Source organism: Mastigoproctus giganteus, chromosome 14 (assembly GCF_048544385.1).
Source record: "Mastigoproctus giganteus isolate SK-2022 chromosome 14, ASM4854438v1, whole genome shotgun sequence".
NCBI lineage: Eukaryota > Metazoa > Arthropoda > Arachnida > Uropygi > Thelyphonidae > Mastigoproctus > Mastigoproctus giganteus.
The window spans coordinates 57,384,872-57,408,881 of record NC_143588.1 but is presented as its reverse complement, the minus strand read 5'-3'; the positions used below and the strand labels follow the sequence as shown (position 1 = coordinate 57,408,881).

Below are 24,010 nucleotides of genomic sequence, written 5' to 3'. Positions count from 1 at the left end.
ATCCAAAGTGAAAAAATAGTAACCAACTAATAAAAGTCAAAACGAAAGTATGATGACAGGTATTTGCATTTCGGCTTTACATGTGTTGGAAATAAAGATGCTCCTGATGCACAGTCCATCGTATGTAATAAAATATTAGCAAACAGTTCTTTGGATCCCGCTAAATTTGTGTTCCGTAAATATAAGTGTTTTGCAAATATATTGTGAGATGAAAAGTGTTCACCTCAAAGGTGGTACTTGTGCATGTGTCCATTCCGATATTCCTTGTCAGAGACTTGGTACTTTGGAATCTCATCTTTTCGATCTTCTCTGGCTTAAAATCTCAGCCTCATTGTGTCAAATTCATCTGTTGTCTCTACCGTTCTCCCAACTCCACTAATCAATTGGAGCTCTTTAACTTCCTCTCTTTGCAACTTGACTTTCTCCAGTCCAACTTTCCTAACAGTGAGGTAATTTTCCTTGGTGATTTTAACGTTCACAACTCCAGCTGGCTTCCGTTTTCTAGTCACACCGACCCAGCTGGTCGAGATGCTGAGGCTTTTGCAATTACTAATGACCTTGCACAGATTGTTCATTTACTTACAAGAATACCGGACAATCCTAACCATACAGCCAACACGCTTGATCTTTTTCTATAAAACAACCCTTCTAAGTACACGGTCGAAGTGAGTGGTCCTTTAGGCACCTCAGATCACAACTTGGTGATTGTCTCTTCTCCAATGGTGCCTTTATCTCATGGCTATTCCCAACCTCGTATTGTTTTTCATTACACGAATGCAAAATGGGATGACCCGTGAGATTTCTTTTCTTCTTTTCCTTGGTTAGATTACTGTTTCAAAACTTCTGATGTTGACGTTTGCTGAGATCGTGTCAGTGAAATTATTCTTGTATAATGTAATCCTTTATTCCAAACTCCACTTTAAAATCTTGTCCTTTATCTAAACCTTGGTTTTCCAGTAAATGTGCTATTCTGGAGAAGGCTGTTCAAGAGAAGAACGTTGTATATTGTAATTGGCTTGTTTCCAATTCTTCGGTTTCATTTTCTGCCTACACCAAAGCTCGCAACAATTGTAAAGCAGTTATTAATCAGTTGAAACTAGATTTTGAACAGGCTAAGAGTAGAAACTTTCTTCTGCCCTAATGGTAGCTGAGCATTCTAGTCTTGCCGATGCTATTGGCCACAACTTTTGCCCATCTTTTTCAAAACCAGATGGTTCTGTTGTCACTTCAGCCAAGGATAAAGCTGACTTGCTAGCATCCCATTTTTCGTCCAACTCATGTATTAATGATCTTGGTAAAACACCTCCCACCATTCTGATGAGTATGGACTTGGCACACCCAGGGTCCTGAGCTGGATATCATCTTCTTCTCTCTCATTATCTTGTCTTGGTGATTCCCTTCTATATCTGACTCTCTCTCTCTCTCTCTCTCTCTGGGGCAACTCAGAAATTTTTTTTTTTTTTTTTTTTTTTTTTTTGGCTGGTGCAGCAAAAGCCTCAGGCTTCCTTGCACCATATGGCTAATTATAATAATAATCATTCCCAACATGCTCCATTCAATGCCTCCTGTGGTCTTCCATCAAAAGGATGTCAGAAGGATTTTGACGAATACTGATGCTAAGAAAGCTCTAGGTCCTGATGGTATTTCTCAACTTGTTCTCAAAACCTGTGCTCATGAACTTACTCCTGTTCTTTGCCGCATTTTCACTTTCTTATTCCAAAAGTATTTTTCCTTCTGCTTGGAAATTTGCTCCTATCCAGCCAGTTCCTAAAAAGGGAGACAAATCCCTCCCATCCAGTTATCGTCCCATTGCAATTACTTCTATTCTTTCTAAAGTAATGAAGAAATCAATTAACTGCTAATTCTTAAATTACCTAGAAACCTTCTGTCTGATCAACAATTGCCAGTTTTGAATCCGTCAGTGTCGATTCACTGGTGATATTCTGGCTCATGTTACCCACTTATGGACAAATTCAATGAAAAAGTTTGGTGAAACACAAGCAGTTGTCCTTGATATCTCAAAGGCTTTCGATCATGTTTGGCATAAAGGTCTTCTAAACAAGCTTCCATCTTATGCTTTGTCAACTGTTTTTTGTAATTGGTTATCCGGTTTTCTCTCTGATCGCTCACTGAGGGTGATGGTAGATGGCTCTCTGTCTTCTAACTTCTCCACTAATTCTGGTGAACCCCAAGGTTCATTTCTTTCCCCTACTCTTTTCCTCTTGTATATTAATGATCTTCCATTGAATGGAAATCCTATTCATAGTTTTACCGATGATAGCACATTGCATTCCATTTTCCATTTTGAGAAACCTTGCCCTGCTCAATCAACTTCTCGAATATCCACTACCAGTTTCTTAAATGCCGATCTCGAGGTAATTCTCCAGTGGGGCAAACACAACTTGGTTGATTTCAATCCTTCTAAAACTCGGCCTTGGCTTATATCTCACAAAAAGGATTCTTCTACTCCTATGCTTATCTTTGGTGACACTCCGATTTTTAGGCAAAATGATATATCTCTTTTGGGGATTACTGACTTCTAATCTTTCTTGACACAAGCACATTACAAATATTGCTTCCTCTGCATCTAAAAAACTTGGTTTTCTCTTTTGCTCTCGGCATTACTTTTCTTTCAAACAGCTGCTCACTCTGTATAAATCGCAAATCTGCCCTGCCATGGAATATTGTTCCCACATCTGGGATGGTGCCCCCAAAACCTCTCTCAGGCTTCTAGATTCCATTCAGAAGAGGGCAGTTAGGTTAATTAATGATTCATCTCTAACAGAGTCTCTCCACTCGCTGTCTCATAGACGTACTGTTTCTGCTGCATGCCTTTTCTACAGATACTTCCATGGGCACTGTTCTTCTGAATTGATTTCTGTAATTCCCTCTCTCTCTCTCTCTCTTTCTCTCTCTCTCTTTCTCTCTCTCTCTCTCTCTTTCAAAACAGTCTGAACATGGCTGCCACCAGCCAACATCCATTTACTGTCCAACTACTTCAAATTCACAGAACCAACTTTTCATCTTCCTCGTTTATTCATTCAACTGCCGTTTTCTGGAACAACCTTCCTTCATACGTATTTCCTGAAAATTACAGTCGTCTACAGAAGTTTAAGTCTAATGTCAACAAATATCTTCTTTCGTCTTCTTAACCTCTAACCAAAGCACGGTACTAAGTACTATAGGTTCTAATGCCTCTCATGTTTGGGGGTTTCATAAAACAAAACAAAAAAAAAAAGACAGTAATTGCTAACACCATCAATTTCCTACCTCCAAATTAATCTAGGTTTTCTATCTGAAGTTAACATTAAATGAAACTTAATTATTTTGAAAACTACATATTGTATTCAGCTTAATAATTGAAATCATACGCTGTATGATTTCTATTACTAAGCTAAACGAATAAAAAAAAAAGTGATTCACCTCACTATCCTCTCCCTCGCCAAGTCACAAGTAGACAATCGTGTCTGTAAAAACATATTGGAATTGGTTAGTGCCGATTGTGTTAATCCCCCTGTTTTTTAATTTAAGCTTGCTGGTTGTCGACGCTAGGCTTTGATTTCACGTGGATATAGAATCCTTAATTTCAAAGGTTTCTATTAGATGGCCAGTGAGGGGATTGGGTGTGAACGTGCCAATACGTATCGCACTGTTCAGTCAAGTGTCAGGCAAACTCCAGTAAATGTTGCTAGTCGCTATACCAAGTCATATCATGTTGGATTTGAATGCTGTGCAGTATTATATTGTTTATTCATAGTCATAGTATTTTTAAACTTTAAAAATCATTATGGACTGTTGGTTGAAGACTGGAAGCATGAAGAGCAATGATGCTGAAATACAAATTAATGAGGAGCATGAAAATCAAAATCATCCCTCAAATTTGCCCTAAGATGACCTTCAAAAAACCCGTATGAAAAGGAATAGTAAAAAAGAGGAAATATAGTGAAAATTAAATTTGGTTTTTCATTTCTTGGAGATGAGGACTATCCACACCTGCAATGTGTCATTTGCAGAGAAGTGCTCACCAGTAATAGTTTGAAACCTTCCTTCTTGTCTTGTCATTTAGAAACAAAACACGAAAATTATGCTGAAAAGCCAATTGATTTTTAAAAGCAGGAATTGCAAAAATTTAAAATGTCTAATATTGATTCGTAAATATCACTTGGAAATGAACAGTGAAATAGCACTTGAGGCATTGTACTTAGTAAGCTATGAAATAACAAAATCTGGGCAAGCTCATACAATTGCAGAAAATTTGATTTTCCCATGTGCAAAAGCTATTGTCAGGTGTATGTATAGTGATAATTTGGCAAAGAAATTGGATGTGATACCCTGTTCCAATAACACTGTCTCACCGAATACATAATATGTTTGAAGACATTGAATTCATTATTATAGAAAGGGTAAAAAAAAAAAAAAAAAAGTATATTTTATGCTTTACAATTAGATGAGACCACGGATATTTCCAATCTAATCATTTTAATTGTATTTGCATGTTGCTTCAATGAAGGTAACATGGGGGAAAATATGTTGTTTTGTCGTCCTTTAACAGAGCGTACAACAGGTGAGGACATTTTTAATTTAATTAACTCATATTTTGAAGAAAAACAGATTGATTGGTCTTTGTGTTGTGGAATTTGTACAGATGGAGCAAAATCAATGACAGAAAAATTTGTGGGCCTTATTACTTGCATCAAAAATATGTGCTGGTATCTCGTGAACACATTGCATCATTCATAGACAAGCTCTAGCATTGAGACGAATGACACAACTTAAAAGTGTACTTGATGTTGTCAAAATAGTTAACTTTATAAAATCAAGATGAACAAATTCCAGACTATTCACTTCATTATGTAAAGAAATGGGCAGTGAGTATGTAACCCTTTTAACACACACGGATATTATATGGCTGTCACGTGGCAAAGTAATTACACGTTTGTTTGAATTAAGAAAATAATTAATTATTTTTTTGTGTGAATCATCCTTTTCATCTCAGTGGGAGTACAACAGACCAAATATGGCTTCAAAATTTAGCTTATTTGTCAGATATTTTTTCAAAGATAAATGAACTAAATTTATCATTACAAGGCACAAATACAACAGTTTTCACTGTTCAAGACAGAGTGGAAAGCATTATAAAAAAAAAAATTAAAATTTTGGGAAGACTTTATTGATAACAGTACTGAGTGCTTTAGAACTTTACACAATTTTGATGTTAAAAACTTCTTTACCAGCATTATTTGGAAAAAAGTGTTACGTTACCCAGAAATCGTTATATTAAATCTTCATGAAACCCGATGCGTGTGCGTTGTGTAAAAAAAAAAAAAAAAAAAAAGTAAAGTGCAGCCATTATCAACCCACTGCAGGATGGAAGCCTCAACAATTCATGCTAAGAGAAATGGACCATAATCTGCCACGCTGGTCCGGTGCGGGTTGCCAGATCGACCGTATTCAGCAGTCAGGGGCTTGAACCCCGGTCTACTCAAAGAGCGTGTGCTAATGCACTCCCACTCCTGACCACTCGGCTATGGACGCCGCTTTGTACTTGACATTAAAAAAGTATTTTCTTTGGCATATGTGTTGTACTTGTTGCATGTAGTCACGCAACAAGTTGCAGTGACACGCTATGCTATACCGTTATATCAGCATAATGATTAATACGCGAGTGACTGTGCCAAAATCTACAGCCCAGCATTCGAAGGAATATCATGAAAGAAAGAAAGGGAAGTTGGACAGAAATGTGAATCCAGATGAAATTGAGCAACAGTGTTTTGCTGTGCGTGGAACTTCTGAAACTGCCCACAAGAAAACTCAAGCATCAAAAGATGAAGGAATATTGTGAAAGAAAGAAAAAGAAATCGGACAGAGATGTGAATCCAGATGAAACGCTACAAGTGTGTTTCATTATGCCTGGGACTTCTCAAACTGGACCCAAAAAACTTGAGCTGAAATAATGAAGGAATATCGTGAACGGAAGAAAAGGAAATTAAAAATTCAAATTATTCCAAATCATAATGAAATTCAACCAGAGTTCTACTATGCCGGATACTTATCAGGAATCTAAAACTCCAGCAGAACAAATAAATGAATATTGTGCATGAAAAAAATATGAAATTAGAAATGTCTAATAATGAGATTCCTGATTACATCCCTATAGTGTCTACACGAGCTGACAATACATTTGAAAAACTAGTGTACAAAAACCCATTTGGATTTAGTTGTAATGTTTGTGATCGTTTATGGTTTCAATTAGATTTGAAACCGTTTCAAACAACTTCGTATGAATTACTTCAAAATGAATTTCCTTTACAAGAAGTGAGTACTTTCATGACGTGTAATACATGTCATACTTCATTAAAAGAGGGGTGGGTTTCATATTTGATATACATGCAGAAGAACTTTCTTTTCCAGCTATATATTTGAGATATGCACGAAAATTTAAAAATGGATTGAAAATTACTCCCTTTATGATGGCATCGAGTGAAATTCGTAGACCTGATAGTCATGGAGTAACTCCCCGACATTTGCTATATATGGCAATGAAAATTATGCGAATGCGTACCACAGAAAATTTGCAAATTGCATTTAAATCAGTAGAAATAACAGCTAACATTACTCGCTCTATATTGAAATTGAAAGAATTTATAAACAAGTCATTAGAGTCTAACTTGGCATTTTTAAAATCAATTCCCAATTCAGCATATTATTGGAGTCAATGTAAACAAGATGTGTTTGCCATGATTCGTGAATTAGGAAAACCTACAGTGTTCTTGACGTTGAGTGCGTGTGAACCAACATGGCCCGTATTACTGTGTATATTATACAAATTCAGATATAAACTAGAAATTACAACTAACGAAGTTATGGATCTACCTTACATGGAAAGAGCTACATTAATAAATAAAGACCCTGTAACGTGTGCCATATACTTTAATAAAATTGTTGAGAGTATACCCAAAATTTTAAAATCGAAAACCTGTAGTCCTTTTGGGAAATATTATGATGTGAATTTCTTTAAACACATTGAATTTCAAAATCGAGAAAGTCCACATGCACATATATTATTATGGATGAACAATGCACCCACTGCACCATTAGAAGGAAAAGGTGGGATGGAATAAGTAACCCAAATGATAGATGCATTATGTTCTATAGAGAAAACTTCAGATTATTCAAATTTAAAGCAACATAAACATGCTCTTACCTATTATAAAAATAATAATGCAAACCGACATGAATGGCAATTGGAAGCACCTTTTTGGCCAATGTCGCAAACTCGTATATTGAAACCGATGGCTATAGATGACAATTGAAGATCAGCTTATTGCAAAAAATATCGTAAAATGCACGACTCATTAGAATTGGACAATCATGTTAATTTCAAAGAATTCTTTAAATCAAATCAATGCCAATCAGAAGAAGAATATCTAAATATTTTGAGAGCTGGTATCAAACGACCACATGTATTTCTTAAACACAAGATAGAAGGGAAATTTATGAATAATTGACATTCTCTTAAATTATTGATGGAAACGTATAATCGCTTTCACAACACATATGTTATTTGTTCCTCCACGGGCAACGCCGCTGTGGCAATCAATGGTACAACAGTACATTCTGCTTTCTGTATGTGTATCAAATAATCTTCAACTTAATAATGAAATTCTTCAACAATATAGAACTGCATTTCAACATGTACGTAGTATTATAATCGATAAAGTTAGTATGATTAGTGCAGAACAATTATAGATATGCGTTTAAAGCAGATAACTGGTGTTCATGAAATACCATTTGGAAGTATCAATATATATACTTCATTGGAGATTTATGGCAATTTCCTCCAGTGCGTGCTACACCTGTATATAAACACCTGAAGAACTCATTGATTGCTCCAGAATTATGGCGTTCACTACAATTTTATGAATTAGTATAAGTTCGATAGTACATTTTCTAAAATTCTTACAAAAATAGGCAACGGAGAAGTGTTGCCTATTTTTAAGACGTTTTTAACTTCTGCCACTGTGAAATTATCAGTGACACTATCAATCTCAGAGTAGAGTGGCAGCAACTCATTATGTGCCTGGTACATAATTTCTCTTTTATTTTAATTGAAAATGAACTGACTTTGGACAAAGTTGTTAAGAAAAAAAATATCAAAGAGCATCTCAACTTCCTACAGGTCACTTTTAGAGAGTATTTTCCACAAATATCAAAAAATCTGAACTGGATTCATAATCCATTTGACAAGTCTTTTGTGGCAATAGCTGACCTAAAACTGACAGAAAAAGAAAATCTTTTTGATATATCAACAGCATTTGAACTTCAAAACTAATTCAAGACTGAAAATTTTATAAACTTTTGGTTTAGATTATAAACAGAATATCAATTGCTTATCAAAAAAGCTGTGAAAATCCTGCTGCCATTTTCAACTACATATACGTGTGAGAGAGATTTGCAATTTATTCCTCGTTGAAGTTGCAATACCAGATTTGAGGTTCTGTCTGTCTTCTGTCGAACCAAATATTGCTACACTTTGTTCGGCAAAAAAACAAACCCAACAATTCACATTTAAATTTATGATTTATTTTGATTTATAACTACATATTAATATTAGGTTTAAAGATTTTATTACATACATTCTGTAAGACTTTGTGATGATTGGACAATTTTAGTATTAAATTTAGTGTGTTTCATTTGAAAAGGAGGAAGAGAGAAAATTGTAAATTTTGTAAATTTTTTCAATGAGATGAAGTACTTGTTCGTTTTGTAAAAACATGTAAAATTTTGTGTGTTAATAATAGATGTTTTGTTGATCATTATTGGTGTTCTCATAATTGCTCATAAACTATTGATATATACATTTTCCTAAAAAAAGAAAAGTACCAGATGACATTTATTGCCCAAATATCTTGGACCTTCTGATTGTACAAAGCAGTCAGATAGCTTGTGGGCTGTGGTAAAAGGTAAAAAATTATAACTAGTAGAGAGAGAGAGAATCTTTATTGCAACCTAAGAAAAAGATGTTACAGGGAACTTAATGTTGCGACCAACCCATCATGGCACGCAGGCCAGAGGTTAACAATGTCAAGATATATAATGTAAAGTAACAAAAAAAAAAAACTCAGTCCAACTAATGTCCTTGCGTGGAAAGCACCGTCTTTCTATATCTTTTATCACATGCGAATTTGTTAAGATCAGCATCAAGATTGTAGACCTCAGAGAGCATCCGAAAAGGGAGGAATCAATCTGTCAAGAAAAGTCTCGAATTCCGGGCAGCCAGTCTAGGGGTTGTCCGCAAGGCAGAGATAGGGATTCTCCAGCAGCATGTATCCCATATGGGTGGCTCAGAGATAAATCCCGCAACTATTTTCACTGTGACGACCAACCATCGGGAATCGATAAGCCTCGAAGAGACGGGTAACAACCATTGCATTTGTTAATGCTGTTTTTCCAGCTTGTGGCAGCAGATTAGATTTCCATTTGGCCCACTTCAGTAGCCAATATTCAGATTCAATGAGAGGCTTTTTAGTCATTTGAGTGACTGAGGCCCAGATAATTGTTCTGATGTATTTCTTGATTATTTTGGGATCTTTATTGGGGAACAAATTTTGTTTTGTTGTCCAACGCAGACTCGAAGCCCATTAGGCAAGTTTATCTAGCTGCGTATTAAAACGGAATTTAGGGTCAAACAATAGACCTAAGTCAGAATATGAAGTAACAACAAAGGATTTTGGGTGTTACCAAAAGTAATAATAAACAAAGATAGAATAAAGTAAAATAAATTTAAATATGAAGTAAAGCATTGCCAACGAAAGAAACCACATCCCCTATAATTCCTTATAATTAGTTTACTATCTTACAGTATATGGTGTTAAATAAATGTTTTCCATACTAATTTTTTTTCCATTCTCAAAGACTGTTGTTATGTACAGGTACTTAATAATAATTTTATATTATTATGCAATATCGCTTATAAACATGTAGTACTGGAAATATTTTATAATAAAAATTCAGAACTATTTTGCAATTTGCCGGTCTCCTATGAGAGTAGGAGACTGGCGGAATTACTTAACAAGTACAGGTCACTGATGAAAAAAAGCCGTGAATTAGGGTTGAATTTGAAAGTGTCTGCAATTCTGCCCAGACACGATAGGAGGGAGTATATGATGAGAGCCCTGTCGATCAATTCAGCCCTGGAAAGATTGTGCGGGGCTCAAGGGGTAGAATTTTTTTCAGCCTGGTCTGTACTTGTTAACAGGATAGACTGCTTCTACAGGGATGGGATACACTTAAATAGAAAGGGTGCAAGAACGTTTGCTGATGCTATCAAGGCAGTGTTAGGTGGGTCGGAAAACTGCTAGATTGGGGGGATACAAGGACTAATAATTTAACAGTAGCCACTGGCAGAGGAGAAAGTGATTCTTGCACTGCTTCTATTGGAATGAGCAGCAGCCTGGAAAATAAGATGCAGGATATTTCAGAGACTGCTGGTAATCATGGGGGTGGCCGACCGGGCTAGCCAAGTGGGTAAAGTACCTGCCCAGCAACCCAAAGGTCGCGGGTTCGATTCCCACCTCGGGCTTGGATCAAAGTACTGCAAAAAACCTTGGGAGGTGCAATATGGCCACAGAAGCCGATGCGCCAACAACTACCAAATCAAAAAAAAAAAAAAAAAATCATGGGGGTACAAGTAAACACATGGGTTGGGTTAGGGTGGCTAAGAGGAAGAGCAGGTGCATGTATACTTGCGTGTACACCAATGCTAGGAGTTTAGTAAATAAATTTGATGAATTTGAGGTATTGCTCAAAACATCAAAGGCAGATATTGTTGGGATTTCAGAGACGTGGTGTCACACAGATATAAGGAATTCAGAACTGGAATTTGGGGAGTACAATATCTACAGAAAGGATAGACAGGATAGGAAGTGAGGAGGGGTTATGCTATTAGTTAAGAAACACATAAGATCCAAGGAAGTGAAGCCAGTCGACATCGCTGGACAGTGCAGTGTCGAGTCAGTTTGGTGTGACATAAGCATTGGGAGATCAAAATTGAGAGTAGGAGTGTGCTATAGGCCTAATGACTCTGATGAGTATAATAAGAAACTGTACAGAGAAATAGAGTGGGCCAGTAAATCAGAGAGTCTTATAATGGGGGATTTTAATTTCCCAGATATTGACTGGAATTTGGGGACTGGTCATTCACACACTAGCAAGGCTTTTGTGGATTTATTGGATGATTGTTTTCTACATCAGCATGTTCGGGAGGCAACTAGAGGGAGTAATACTCTTGATTTGATTATCAGTAGTGATTCTTCGTGCATTAAGAATCTGCAGATAAATGAACCACTAGGTGGCAGTGATCACAGTGTTCTGAAGTGGTATTTACTCAAAGAGGTAACTACCATTAGGGGTAAAGGGAAGGGGTATTGCTTTCGTAAAGGCGACTACGATGGACTGAGACAGTATTTAAATTCTATACAGTGGGATCAACTGATGATGTTACCAACAGCAAATTCAAAGAACTTACCTTGGAAGCTACTAGGCTTTACATACCAACTAAGAAATATTGTTCAAGGTTTAAGCCTAAATGAATGTCAGATGAACTAATGAGGCATATGGCAGAGAAGAAAAATGCATGGGATACATACAAATTAACACGTGACACAGAAGCCTATGATAGATGTAAGTTGATCTGTAACCAAGTTACAAACGAGGTTAGGCAGGCGAAGGCAGATTACGAGAAATCCTTGGCAAGGGATGCGAAGAAAAACAGCAAAGAGTTCTTTACTTATGTAAACTCTAGAAGGAAGGGGATGAATCAGATTGGTCCACTTGATATCGATGGGTCAACTGTTGATGATCCTGCTCAGGTAGCTAACAAACTAAATGAATATTTTGCATCAACATTCACACATGAGGAGTTATTTAGCGAGGGGAATACCAGAGGTATATTCAACTCTGGCAGTAAGCTTGAGAATCTTGTAATAACTGAGAGTAAAGAGGAGGAGAAATTGTTGAAGATAAACACAAGAAAGGCACCTGGGGTGGATGGGATCTATCCAGTTATATTAAAGGAGGCAGCAAAGGAAGTAAGCAAACCCTTACCCATAATTATGAGAGCCTCCTTGGACTCAGGGGAGGTACCCATGGACTGGAGATGTGCAAATGTGACCCCAATTCACAAAGGAGGATCAAAGGCTGTCACAAGTAATTATAGACCTGTGAGTTTAACTTCTGTTCCCGGAAAATTAATGGAGGCACTGGTTAAAGAAGCATTGCAGGATCATCTAGACAAGACTTCGGTTATAGCTTGGACACAGTATGGTTTTGTTGAGGGGAAGTCTTGCCTGACCAATTTGATTGGATACTATGATGCAGTCACAAAAGAACTGGATGCAGGGAATAACTTTGATATTATATACTTGGATCTTAGAAAGGCTTTTGGTACTGTTGCACATGGAAGACTGCTGCACAAATTGGAGCAGTGTGGCACTGGAGGCAAATTGCTGCTATGGATAAAGGGATGATTGAGTGGGAGAAGACAGAGAATGGTAATCAATGGACACTGCTCATCGTGGACTAATGGAGTCCTTCAGGGTTCAGTATTGGGTCCATTGTTCTTTTCTGTATTTATAAATGATATTGATGATGGTATATCAAGCTTAATGTCCAAGTTTGCAGACGATACGAAGGTTGGCAGGGTTGTCAAGGACACTACTCACACTATGCTGCTGCAACAGGATCTGGAAAGGTTGAGCAGATGGGCTGAGAGGTGGCAAATGAAGTTTAACATTGACAAATGTAAAGTACTACATATGGGAAACAGCAACCCCAGAGCAACGTATCAACTCTGTGGTACTACACTGACAGTGGTAGAGAATGAAAGGGACTTGGGGGTGGTTGTGCAGGCAGATATGAAGTTCTCTGAGCAGTGCAGACGGGCTGCAAGAGTAGCTCATGGTGTATTGTCAATGATATATAGGAATTTTTCTAGCAGGGATAAGGAGGTGATTATTCCCTTGTATAAGGCAATGGTCAGGCCACACCTAGAGTACTATATACAGGTCTGGAGGCCTCATTTCAAGAAAGATGTAGAGCTGCTGGAACGAGTACAGAGAAGGGCAACAAGATTAGTGAATGGAACAAAGGGGTGCTCTTACGAAGAAAGGCTTATGTTTTGCGAATTACAGTGTCTGGAGACTAGGCACCAGCGAGGTGATCTGATAGAGGTGTACAAAGCCTTGAATGGTTTGAGCATGCTCAATGCTGATGAGATTCGTCCTCTTGCTCAGAATAATTACCTGAGAGGGCATAAATTCAAATTGAGGAAAGACAGATGTAGGATAGATGTGCGGAAATTTGCCTTTAGCCAGCGGGTGGTTGGTAGGTGGAACAGACTTCCATCCCTTGTCGTGGAAGTCGATAGCCTAAATAAGTTTAAGGCTCAGCTGGACAGGTATTTCGAATGAACAGAGGGGTGGAGGGGAAGTGGTTATTTTTTATTTATTTATTTTACTTTATTTTTTTTTTGGCTGATGCTGCATAAGCTTGCTTTCTTGCATCAAATGCCTCTACTAATGCTAATTTCAGAGAATATAGGCTTAGGGTTTGCAATAAAAATATTATGTTGAAAGGAGTTCTCAAGTCAAAAAAGGTTGGGAAACAGGTTCATAAACTTTTATACTTTGTACTCCCCTCAGAATATTTCTAAAATGTAAACCCCCCCTCCAGACAAGTGCAAATAAACATATTTGACATAAAATTTAACTATGATTACACATACTATTATGAATTAATATATTCTTCAATACAATTATTGTGAAACACTAATTAAAATTGATGAAATGAATAGAATAAAATGATGTAATAAAATGTTACAAAAATTTGCTAAAAATTATGAAAAAAAATGAAATAAATTGGAATAAATAAAACAGCATGTCTCACAAAAAATCAAATGCACCCACTAGGGGTTCTGTGAGCCTCTGTACTAGGGGAAGAGGATACTCTGAGATGAAAGGCTTGAGGATTATGACACTGAAAGACTTGAAGTTCAGCATGCAGTAGGCAATTCAGTAGGCAGCAAGAAGGACACATGTTCTGTCTATGATTTATTGAAATTTTGCAAGATGCAAGAAGGATGTCATTATTCTTCTCTGTAAGATTATGATGTGACTAGACTTTAAATATTGCATCCAGCTTTGGGAGCTGCATCTGAAGAAAGATATAGATTTTTTGAGAAGGTGCAGAGAAGAGCCACTACATTTTTGAAGAGCACCAAACATTGTCCCAATGAGGAATAGCTTAGAAGATGTGTGAAGATGAGGAATAGCTTAGAAGAAATATCAGGATGAACAAGAATAGTCAGGATATGACAACTTACTGTTGAACTTTAGAGTGAGGTGGTTTTGTTTTTTTATTTCTTTTTGGTCCCTGTTGGGTTGATTAGGTAACAATAGATAAATATTAGATTTGTAAGAGAAGTTTACCTCAATATGATACGTAGAATGCTTCCGTATGATACTCTCCAGAAATTAAAACGAAAACAATTAAAAAATCGAAAATCTTACATTACAGTAAGAAATAATTAACAAAATTGCAATTTTTTTTGTTAATTTAATTTTTTACTTAATTTTTAATTGTGTTCATTTGATTTTTAATTTTTGTTAATTATTTCTTACTGTAATGTAAGATTTGCGATTTTTTGATTGTTTTCGTTTTAATTTCTGGAGAGTATCATACAGAAGTGTTCTAAGTATCATATTGAGGCAAACTTCTCTTATTCTTTTACAAATATTGATATCAACGTAGAATGTACTGAGCATTATAGCTCTGGTTCATACTTTCTTATAAATATCAGATGTATAGCCAAGTGGTTAAACACGAGGGTGCATGTGTTTGAGTTGATCATGATTTAAACTTCCGTGACTGTTAAATACAGGAATGCTCTTGTATTCTCTTATCTTATGAACTCATCTAACCCCCATGTGGCAATCGGGGAGTATAAGGAGAAAATTTATTTTCTCTATTTCATAGTTTCAGAAAATAATGTTACTCTTTTATCTTTTTCTGTCTTTACTGTGTGGAGATATTTTGTTTTTCTTAGGGATACTACACTACACTCTTTACTCTTTAAAGAGTACATATACTAATTCTAATAAGAAATTAAATAACACTGCACTCCACATAAATTTTAAAGGCAAAAAATGACAAGTTTATTGAAACAAGCTGAAAAGAAAACCCTGCAGAAACATTCTAATAACTCAAACCTTGAGGCCAGTTTTAATGACACTGAAATCCTTTTGAATATCATCTTCAATTCTAACATGACAGAGCCAGCCACCCATTGTCAGCATCCATATGGTCACAGAACTGATCACAATAACAGGCAGGCAGTTGGCTAGACACCCTCAAAATTGGCCTCTAAATGGTTGGCTTATTGGAATGTTTTATGTAAATTTTTCTTGCCAGCTTTTTTCAATAAACTTGATAATTTTTTGTTTTTAAAATTAATGTGGCATGCAGTGTTTAATTTCTTATTAGAATTAGTTAATTCTCACACACAAGGTGTGGCTATTAAATAACATGACTGCATGCACAGCCACTACACACCAGTGCATAAATTCAAATTGAGGAATGATTTGCAGGATAGATGTTTGGAAGTTTCCTTCAGCCAGGTAGTTGATTGTTGGAAAAACTTCCATCTGTTGTTGTTGTGGAAGTGGTAGTCTGAATAAATTCAGGGAATAAATAGAAACTATTAAATCAGAATCATTGAAATATAAGGTGTGGCTATTAAATTATTATTATTATTATTACTATTAGCCATATGGTGCAAGGAAGCCTGAAGCTTATGCTGCACCAGCCAAAAAAAAAATTGAGTACTGAGAGAGAGAGAGAGAGAGAGAGAGGGAGGAGGGAATCACCAAAATAGAGAAGAATGATGATATGGTGTATTGTCAATGATATATAGGAATTTTTCTAGCAGGGATAAGGAGGTGATTATTCCCTTGTATAAGGCAATGGTGAGGCCACACCTAGAGTACTGTATACAGGCCTGGAGGCCTCATTTCAGGAAGGATGTAGAGCTGCTGGAACGAGTACAGAGAAGGGCAACTAGATTGGTGAATGGGACAAAGGGGTTCTCTTACGAAGAAAGGCTTAAGTTTTGCAAATTACAGTGTCTGGAAACTAGGCACCAGCGGGGTGATCTGATAGAGGTGTACAAAGCCTTGAATGGTTTGAGCATGCTCAATGCTGATGGGATTCTTCCTCTAGCTCAGAAAAATCACCTGAGAGGGCATAAATTCAAATTGAGGAAAGACAGATGTAGGATAGATGTGCGGAAATTTGCCTTTAGCCAGCGGGTGGTTGGTGGGTGGAACAGACTTCCATCCCTTGTCGTGGAAGTTGATAGCCTAAATAAGTTTAAGGCTCAGCTGGACAGGTATTTCGAACGAACAGAGGGGTGAAGTGGAAGTGGTTATTTTTATTTATTTATGTTACTTTTTTTTTTTTTTTTTTTTTGGCTGATGCTGCATAAGCTTGCTTTCTTGCATCAAATGCCTCTACTAATGCTAATGCTAATATTCAGCTCAGGACCCTGAGAAATCTCCATTGCCTTGCTTTCCTAACTGCTGCTCATTCTAATAGAAGCAGTGCAAGAACCACTTTTGTCTCTGTCTGCGGCCACTGTTAACCTTTTAGTCTGTATATCCCCCCAAGCTAGCAGTTTTCCAACCCACCTAACACTGCCTTGATAGCATCAGCAAATATTCTTGCGCCATTTCTATTTAAGTGTACCCCATCCCCGTAGAAGCAGTCTCTCCTGTCAACCACAGACCAGGCTGAAAAAAATTGTACCCCTTGAGCCTTGCACAGTCTCTCCAGGGCCGAATTGATCTACAAGGCTCTTATCATATACTCCCTCCTATCGTGTCTGCACAGAATTGCAGACACTTTCACATTCAACCCTAACTTGCGACTTTTTTTCAACACTGACCTGTACTTGTTGAGTAAATCTTCAAATCTCTTACTCTTAATGTTTAGAGTGCTTCCATGTGTACAATGATATCACCTTTTTTGACCTTAAAAGGTGATATCTGCTCTACAACATCATCAACTTTTGCCCCTGGCAGACATACCCTCCAGTATATAGGGTGATTCACTACCAGTGCGACAAACTTGTAGGAGGTGTAGGTGGCACAAAGATGAATCACATAGCATTGCAGGGTCCGAGATGCCTTTGCCATGTGGTAGAGGACGTTGAACGGAAGGTCGCGTGAACAGTGATCCTGCTGGAAGTCAGCATTTGCTAACCGTTTCTGTTGAAGAAACCAAGTAGCAAAAGTCCTCCGGAGTGGATAATCCACAGGCTCCAATGATTGGACGCATTGCAGGTGGTATGAACTCATTTGGTTTGTTGACAGTATCCTCCATACAGTGGATTGGGAAATACCCAATCGTTGGAGCAGTGTGGCATTGGAGGCAAATTGCTGCTATGGATAAAGGGATGGTTGAGTGGCAGAAGACAGAGAGTGGTAATCAATGGACACTGCTCAACGTGGACTAATGTTGTTAGTGAAGTTCCTCAGGGTTCAGTGTTGGGTCCATTGTTGTTTTCTATATTTATAAATGATATAGATGATGGTATATCAAGCTTAATGTCCAAGTTTGCAGACGATACAAAGATTGGCAGGGTTGTTAAGGACACTACTGATGCTATGCTGCTGCAACAGGATCTGGAAAGGTTGAGCAGATGGGCTGTGAGGTGGCAAATGAAGTTTAACATTGACAAATGTAAAGTACTACATATGGGAAACAGTAACCCCAGATCAACGTATGAACTCTGTGGTACTACGCTGACAGTGGTAGAGAATGAAAAGGACCTGGGGGTAATTGTGCAGGCAGATATGAAGTTCTCTGAGCAGTGCAGACGAGCTGCAAGAGTAGCTCATGGTGTCTTGTCAATGATATACAGGAATTTTTCTAGCACGGATAGGATGTGATTATTCCCTTGTATAAGGCATTGGTCAGGCCACACCTTGAGTACTGTATACAGGTCTGGAGGCCTCATTTCAAGAAGGATGTAGAGCTGCTGGAACGAGTACAGAGAAGGGCAACAAGATTAGTGAATGGAACAAAGGGTTGCTCTTACGAAGAAAGGCTTAAATTTTGCAAATTACAGAGTCTGGAGACTAGGCATCGGCGAGGTGATCTGATAGAGGTGTATAAGGCTTTGAATGGCTTGAGCATGCTCAATGCCGATGGGATTCTTCCTCTGCCTCAGAATAATCACCTGAGAGGGCATAAATTCAAATTGAGGAAGGACGGATGTCGGATAGATGTGCGGAAATTTGCCTTTAGCCAGCAGGCAGTTGGTTTGTGGAATAGACTTCCATCACTTGTTGTTGAAGTTGATAGCCTAAACAAATTTAAGGCTCAGCTGGACAGGTATTTCGAACGAACGGAGGGGTGAAATGGGAGTAGTGGTTGTGCTTCTTTTTTTTTTTTTGGCTGATGCTGATTAAGCTTGCTTTCTTGCATCATATGCCTCTACTAATGCTAACATTCTCCTCATTGTCTGGCGTCCTCGTCGTTCGCTCTCGATTCATGGTACCTCTCGAGAAACAACCAGTCTCACGTAACCTTCTGTGCATACATGCGAAAATCATGTGATGAGGAGCATGCCTGTGCGGGAAACGTTTCTGGTACAAGCGGAGAGCAGCGCTACCGTCACAGTCCGCAGCTCCATACGCGAGGTGCATGTCAGCCAGTTCAACGTTTGAATACTCGTCCATCCTACTGCCTCAGGAACCGGTTCGCAAATGCTGACTTCCAGCGGGATCGCTGTTCATGCGACCTCCCTTTCAACGTCCTCTACTGCATGACGAAGGCATTTCAGACCCTGCAATGCTATGTGATTCCGATTCGTCTTTGTGCCCCCTACACCTCCTGCAAGTTTGTCGCACTGGTAGTGAATCACCCTGTATAAACTGTATAGTGCAGGAAGTAGCCTATATATACCCATGATAACTAAATTGTTAAATATTTGATTTAGGTTGGATTAATAAGTAATTGTATACCTTTAAAAGGTGTCAATTTCTTATTTTATTCTGGAATTACGAGACTTTATGCTCAAATATAATTTTTCTTTTTTGGTAGCTAAGAGTTATACACATATTAAATATCACTATTTATTATATATATAATTTACATGTTGAAGACCTTAATCTTTAAAATGTTTCCTCTTTAAAATTACTCAGCTATATATATATATATATATATATATATATATATATATATATATATATATTTTTTTTATGCAGGACGGTGACATGACATTACGTATATTAGGGGTTTTAAACAACCTTGTAGACTTGCTGTACTATCCATTTGAACATATTGCTTGGGCAATGGATAAGAAAATTATAAAAGGAAATAGTTCATCTATGTGGACTGTAGGGGCAGCCATTTGGTCAACATCTCTCTATCTGAATATGGCCAGGTACGTTATTTTATTAATTGGTAGAGTTGATTAGTAGTTGATTGGTAGCGTTAATTACTTTGGTAAAAGTAATGTTGATATTTGTATATGTGTGCATGACCTCATTGTCATACACATATATTTGACAGAATTCCACAGACTAGAATTCTACAGTTACTTAAAATGAATTCACCTATATAATTGCTTTGAATTAACTCCCTATATCAGTTCCTTCTGCTATATAATGAACAGACACAATATGGCTGTTCTGCAGCCCTTGCACCATTAAACCCTACTAACAATAAACAACAGCAATGAGTCTTAGCTAAATTTAACAAACATGGATATAGATGACAACACCAACCTGGATGAACCAATATTAGATCTGTATGTTTAGTCTCTAGAGCAAAGTTTCCAGCATCCCCCTCTCCCAATACTTCTCCTTCAACCCATGCACGGTACTAAGTACTATAGGTTTTGACACCTTTCGTGTTTGGGGTTTTCATAAAAAAAAAAAAAAAAAAAAAAAAAAAAAAAAAAAAAGATGATGACATGGACACTGGACATCCTGCTTCCCAAAAAAAGGAAAAATGAAGTAATTGGAGAGGCAAACAGACTGAATCAAACCCAACTGCTAAAAACAAATAATGGATCACATTATACAGTCAGATTGTAGAGGCCTGTGTAGCAATATTGATGATCTCTATGACCTAATCAAGCAGTATAGTCTGGCAAGCTATAAGCAGGCGCCTCCGTAGCCAGGTGGGAAGGAGCAGCAGTGCGTAGAACACGCTTCTTGATTAGAACGGGGTTAGAGCACGTGACCACCAAATACGGAGAATGCGGAAAGATCAAGGAATGACCACCGCATATCACCGGAGCAATATGGCCTTAGTTGCTAATGCTCCTAAAAACCAAATAACAACTATTGCTCCTGACTGCTCTGCTAAATACAGCACATCTGTTATTATTATTACTGGAGCCCCCCCCCCCCCCCCCAAGGGTTCAGTGCTGGGCCCATTGTTGTTTTCTGTACAGTCAGTCCTTGTATAACACATGTTTGCACTACACGAATTCTATCACACACGATTTATAAATAGGGGAATGATATCTTATATAACACAAACAGAATTCGCTCATGCACGATTCGCCTTTGTGTTTACAAGAAATGGCAGTTGAACGCAGAATCACCCCAACCGAACGCAACATGATAGGAATGAAGAGAAGATTCTGAAAATGTATTTATGTTTTTTATATCAGTGAAGGGGAAACACATTTCACCATAATAACGTAAAAACTAACACAATTCCAGCAATCGGTATAATCGCAAATGCAATTAGATCGAGTTTACTACCAGTTTATAGCAGATTCCACTAGCAGAAACGCAACTGGAAATTGTTTTTATTGTTTTATGGTAGTAACCCCTAGAAATGTGCTTTAGTAAAATGTGAGGTGTTAATAGTGTATCTCTGCCTTTACGCTGTTGTTTATTCAGTTGCTACATGCGCGCAGCTTTGTTTATGTATATCAAGCGTGCCTCCTCGTTTTGTAATTGTGCTTTATTCCCTAAAAACAAGTAAAATACTTAAAAGGTGTGAAAAGGAAGCGTCCTGGTGAAGACACTGCAGATTCAGAGAGAAAAAGAAAAGCAATATCAATAAACAGCGGCGGACTGGGTCAAAATTCTTATCCAGGAAAATTTATAGTGATCTCATACTATGGTTTATGGCCAAAATCACACCGGCCAACGGGTTTTCCCGGTAAGGCTTATGGCCAGTCCGCCTCTGTCACTAGAGAAAAAAAAATGAAATTGTGATACACTTTGAGCGAAATGAAAGACCATGTGATATTGCACGTGCTATAGACCTAAATGAGGCAACACCGAGAATTACAAAGAATGCAGAGAAAATAAAAACAACTTTCATTAAGATTAAGAAACAAAGAATTGGAAGAGATGGAACGGCTGTCATCTGTTTGGATAGAAAATCAAACAAAAAACAAGTTTGCTTACGATAGAAGCAAAAGCATTAGCAATATTTTATTATGTAATAGTCATAATAAAATACGTAAGTATTTTATTACGATTATTTATTGTGTTTGGTAATGTTTTGGTTATAAATGTGTGTTCAATCTTGGGTTGTTGTCACCTAACCCTATTTTTCCCAAAAGGGCCTGTTGTTTATATTGCACGATTTTGCATTGCACGAGGGTTTCTAAAAACACAACTATTGTGCTATACGAGGACTGACTGTATTTATTAATAATATTGACAAAGACATATCAGGCTTAATAACTAAGTTTGCTGATGATATGAAGGTTGGTAGGGTGGTTAATTAGAGTAATTAGGGTGAGCTACTGCAACAGTTTTTTACTATTGAATACACCATGAATTGGTGTATTCAATAGTCAAAGTAATAGAGCAAGCTTATCTGCAAAAATATCTAAACCTCCCAAACACGTCCTAGTTCATTTCACAAATATACGTGGTCTCAGTTCTAATCTCAACGATGTCCATTTCCACTTGTAGTCTGCCAAACCCAATATACTTTTTCTGACAGAATCTCAGTTATCGGTTGATTCAACCACTGCTCATCTCATTTGGTCAAATTATTCGCTGTATGATTCCTTTCACCTGAAAGGTGGTACTTGTGCATATGTCTGTTCCGATATTCCCTGCCAGAGACTTGGTAATTTGGAATCTCCTCTTTTTGATCCTCTCTGGCTTAAAATCTCTATACCTCATTCTGTCAAATCATCTGTTGTCTCTACCATTCTCCCAACTCCACTAATCACTTGGAGCTCTTTGACTTCCTCTCTTTGCAACTTGACTTTCTCCAGTCCAACTTTCCTAACAGTGAGGTAATTTTCCTTGGTGATTTTAATGTTCACAACTCCAGCTGGTCGAGATGCTGAGGCTTTTGCAATTACTAATGACCTTGCACTGATTGTTCATTTACCTACAAGAATACCAGACAATCCTGACCATACAGCCAACACGCTTGATCTTTTCTACATACAGCACAACTGTTATTATTATGACATCAGACTTGAACTCTCAAAGTTCAATTCTGATGTCAACAAACAACCCTTCTAAGTAGACAGTTGAAGTGAGTGGTCCTTTAGGCATCTCAGATCACAACTTGGTGATTTTCTCTTCTCCAATGGAGCCTTTATCTTATGGCTATTCCCAACTGCTTGTTTGGCATTACAAGAATGCAAAATGGGATGACCTGTGAGATTTCTTTTCCTTGGTCAGATTACTGTTTCAAAACTTGTGATGTCAACGTTTGCTCAGAACGTGTCAGTGAAATTATTCTTGTAGGAATGGAATCCTTTATTCCACACTCCACTTTAAAATCTTGTCCTTTATCTAAACTTTGGTTTTCCTATAAATGTGCTAAGGCTGTTCAAGAGAAGAATGTTGCATATTGTAATTGGCTTGTTTCCAATTCTTAAATTTCATTTTCTGCCTACACCAAAGCTTGCAACAATTGTAAAGCAGGTATTAATCAGTCCAAACTAAATTTTGAACAGGCCAAGAGTAGAAAACCTGCTTCTTGCCCTAATGGTAGCCGAACATTCTGGTCTCTTGCCAAAGCTATTGGCCCAACTTTTACGCTTCTCTGCTCCCACCTCCATCAAAACCAGATGGTTCTGTTGTCACTTCAGCCGAAGATAAAGCTGACCTGCTAGCATCCCATTTTTCTTCCATCTCATGCATTAATGACCTTGATAAAACACCTCCTACCATTCTGAACATGCTCCATTCAATGCCTCCTGTAGTCTTCCATCAAAAGGATGTCAGAAAGATTTTGACGAATCTTGATGCTAAGGAAGCTCCAGGTTCTGATAGCATTTCTCTGCTTGTTCTCAAAAACTGCACTCCTGGACTTATTGCTGTTCTTTGCCGCTTTTTTCACTTTCTTATTCCAAAGGTGGTTTTCCTTCTGTTTATAAAATTGCTCATATCCAGCCAGTTCCTAAAAATTTTGACAAATCCATCCCATCCAGTTATCATCCCATTGCAATTACTTCTACCCAGTCTAAAGTAATGGAGAAATCAATTAACCCCCAGCTCTTAAACTACCTAGGAACCTTCCGTCTGATCAACAATCACCAGTATGGATTCTATCAGTGTCGATCCACTGGTGATATTTTGGCTTATGTTACCAATTTATGGACAAATTCAATGGAAAAGTTGTCTCAGTCTTGTCTTATCTCACAAAAAGGATTCTTCCGCTCCTATTCTTATCTTTGGTGACACTGCGATTTCTAGTCAAGATGATATATCTCTTTTGGGAATTACACTGACTTCTAATCTCTCTTGGCATAAACACATTACTGATATTGCTTCCTGTGCATCTAAAAAACTTGGTTTTCTTTTTTCGCTCTTTGCGTTACTTTTCTTTCAAACAGCTGTTCACTGTACAAATCGGAAATCTGCCCTACCATAGAATATTGTTCCCACGTCTGGGGCTGTGCCCCGAAAACCTCTCTCAGGCTTCTAGATTCCATTCAGTAGAGGAT

General features: G+C 37.6%; 1 protein-coding gene across 1 annotated transcript in view; it reads left to right on the top strand.

The window, feature by feature from the left end:
- The window catches only part of LOC150075147 (peroxisomal membrane protein 11C-like), an 81,910-nt gene that overhangs the window by 9,218 nt on the left and 48,682 nt on the right, over window positions 1-24,010 (top strand). The window contains exon 2 of the mRNA XM_090388819.1: window positions 19,326-19,504. Within this exon, the coding sequence (XP_090244945.1) occupies window positions 19,326-19,504 (179 nt within the window). The remainder of the gene's footprint in view (window positions 1-19,325; window positions 19,505-24,010) is intronic.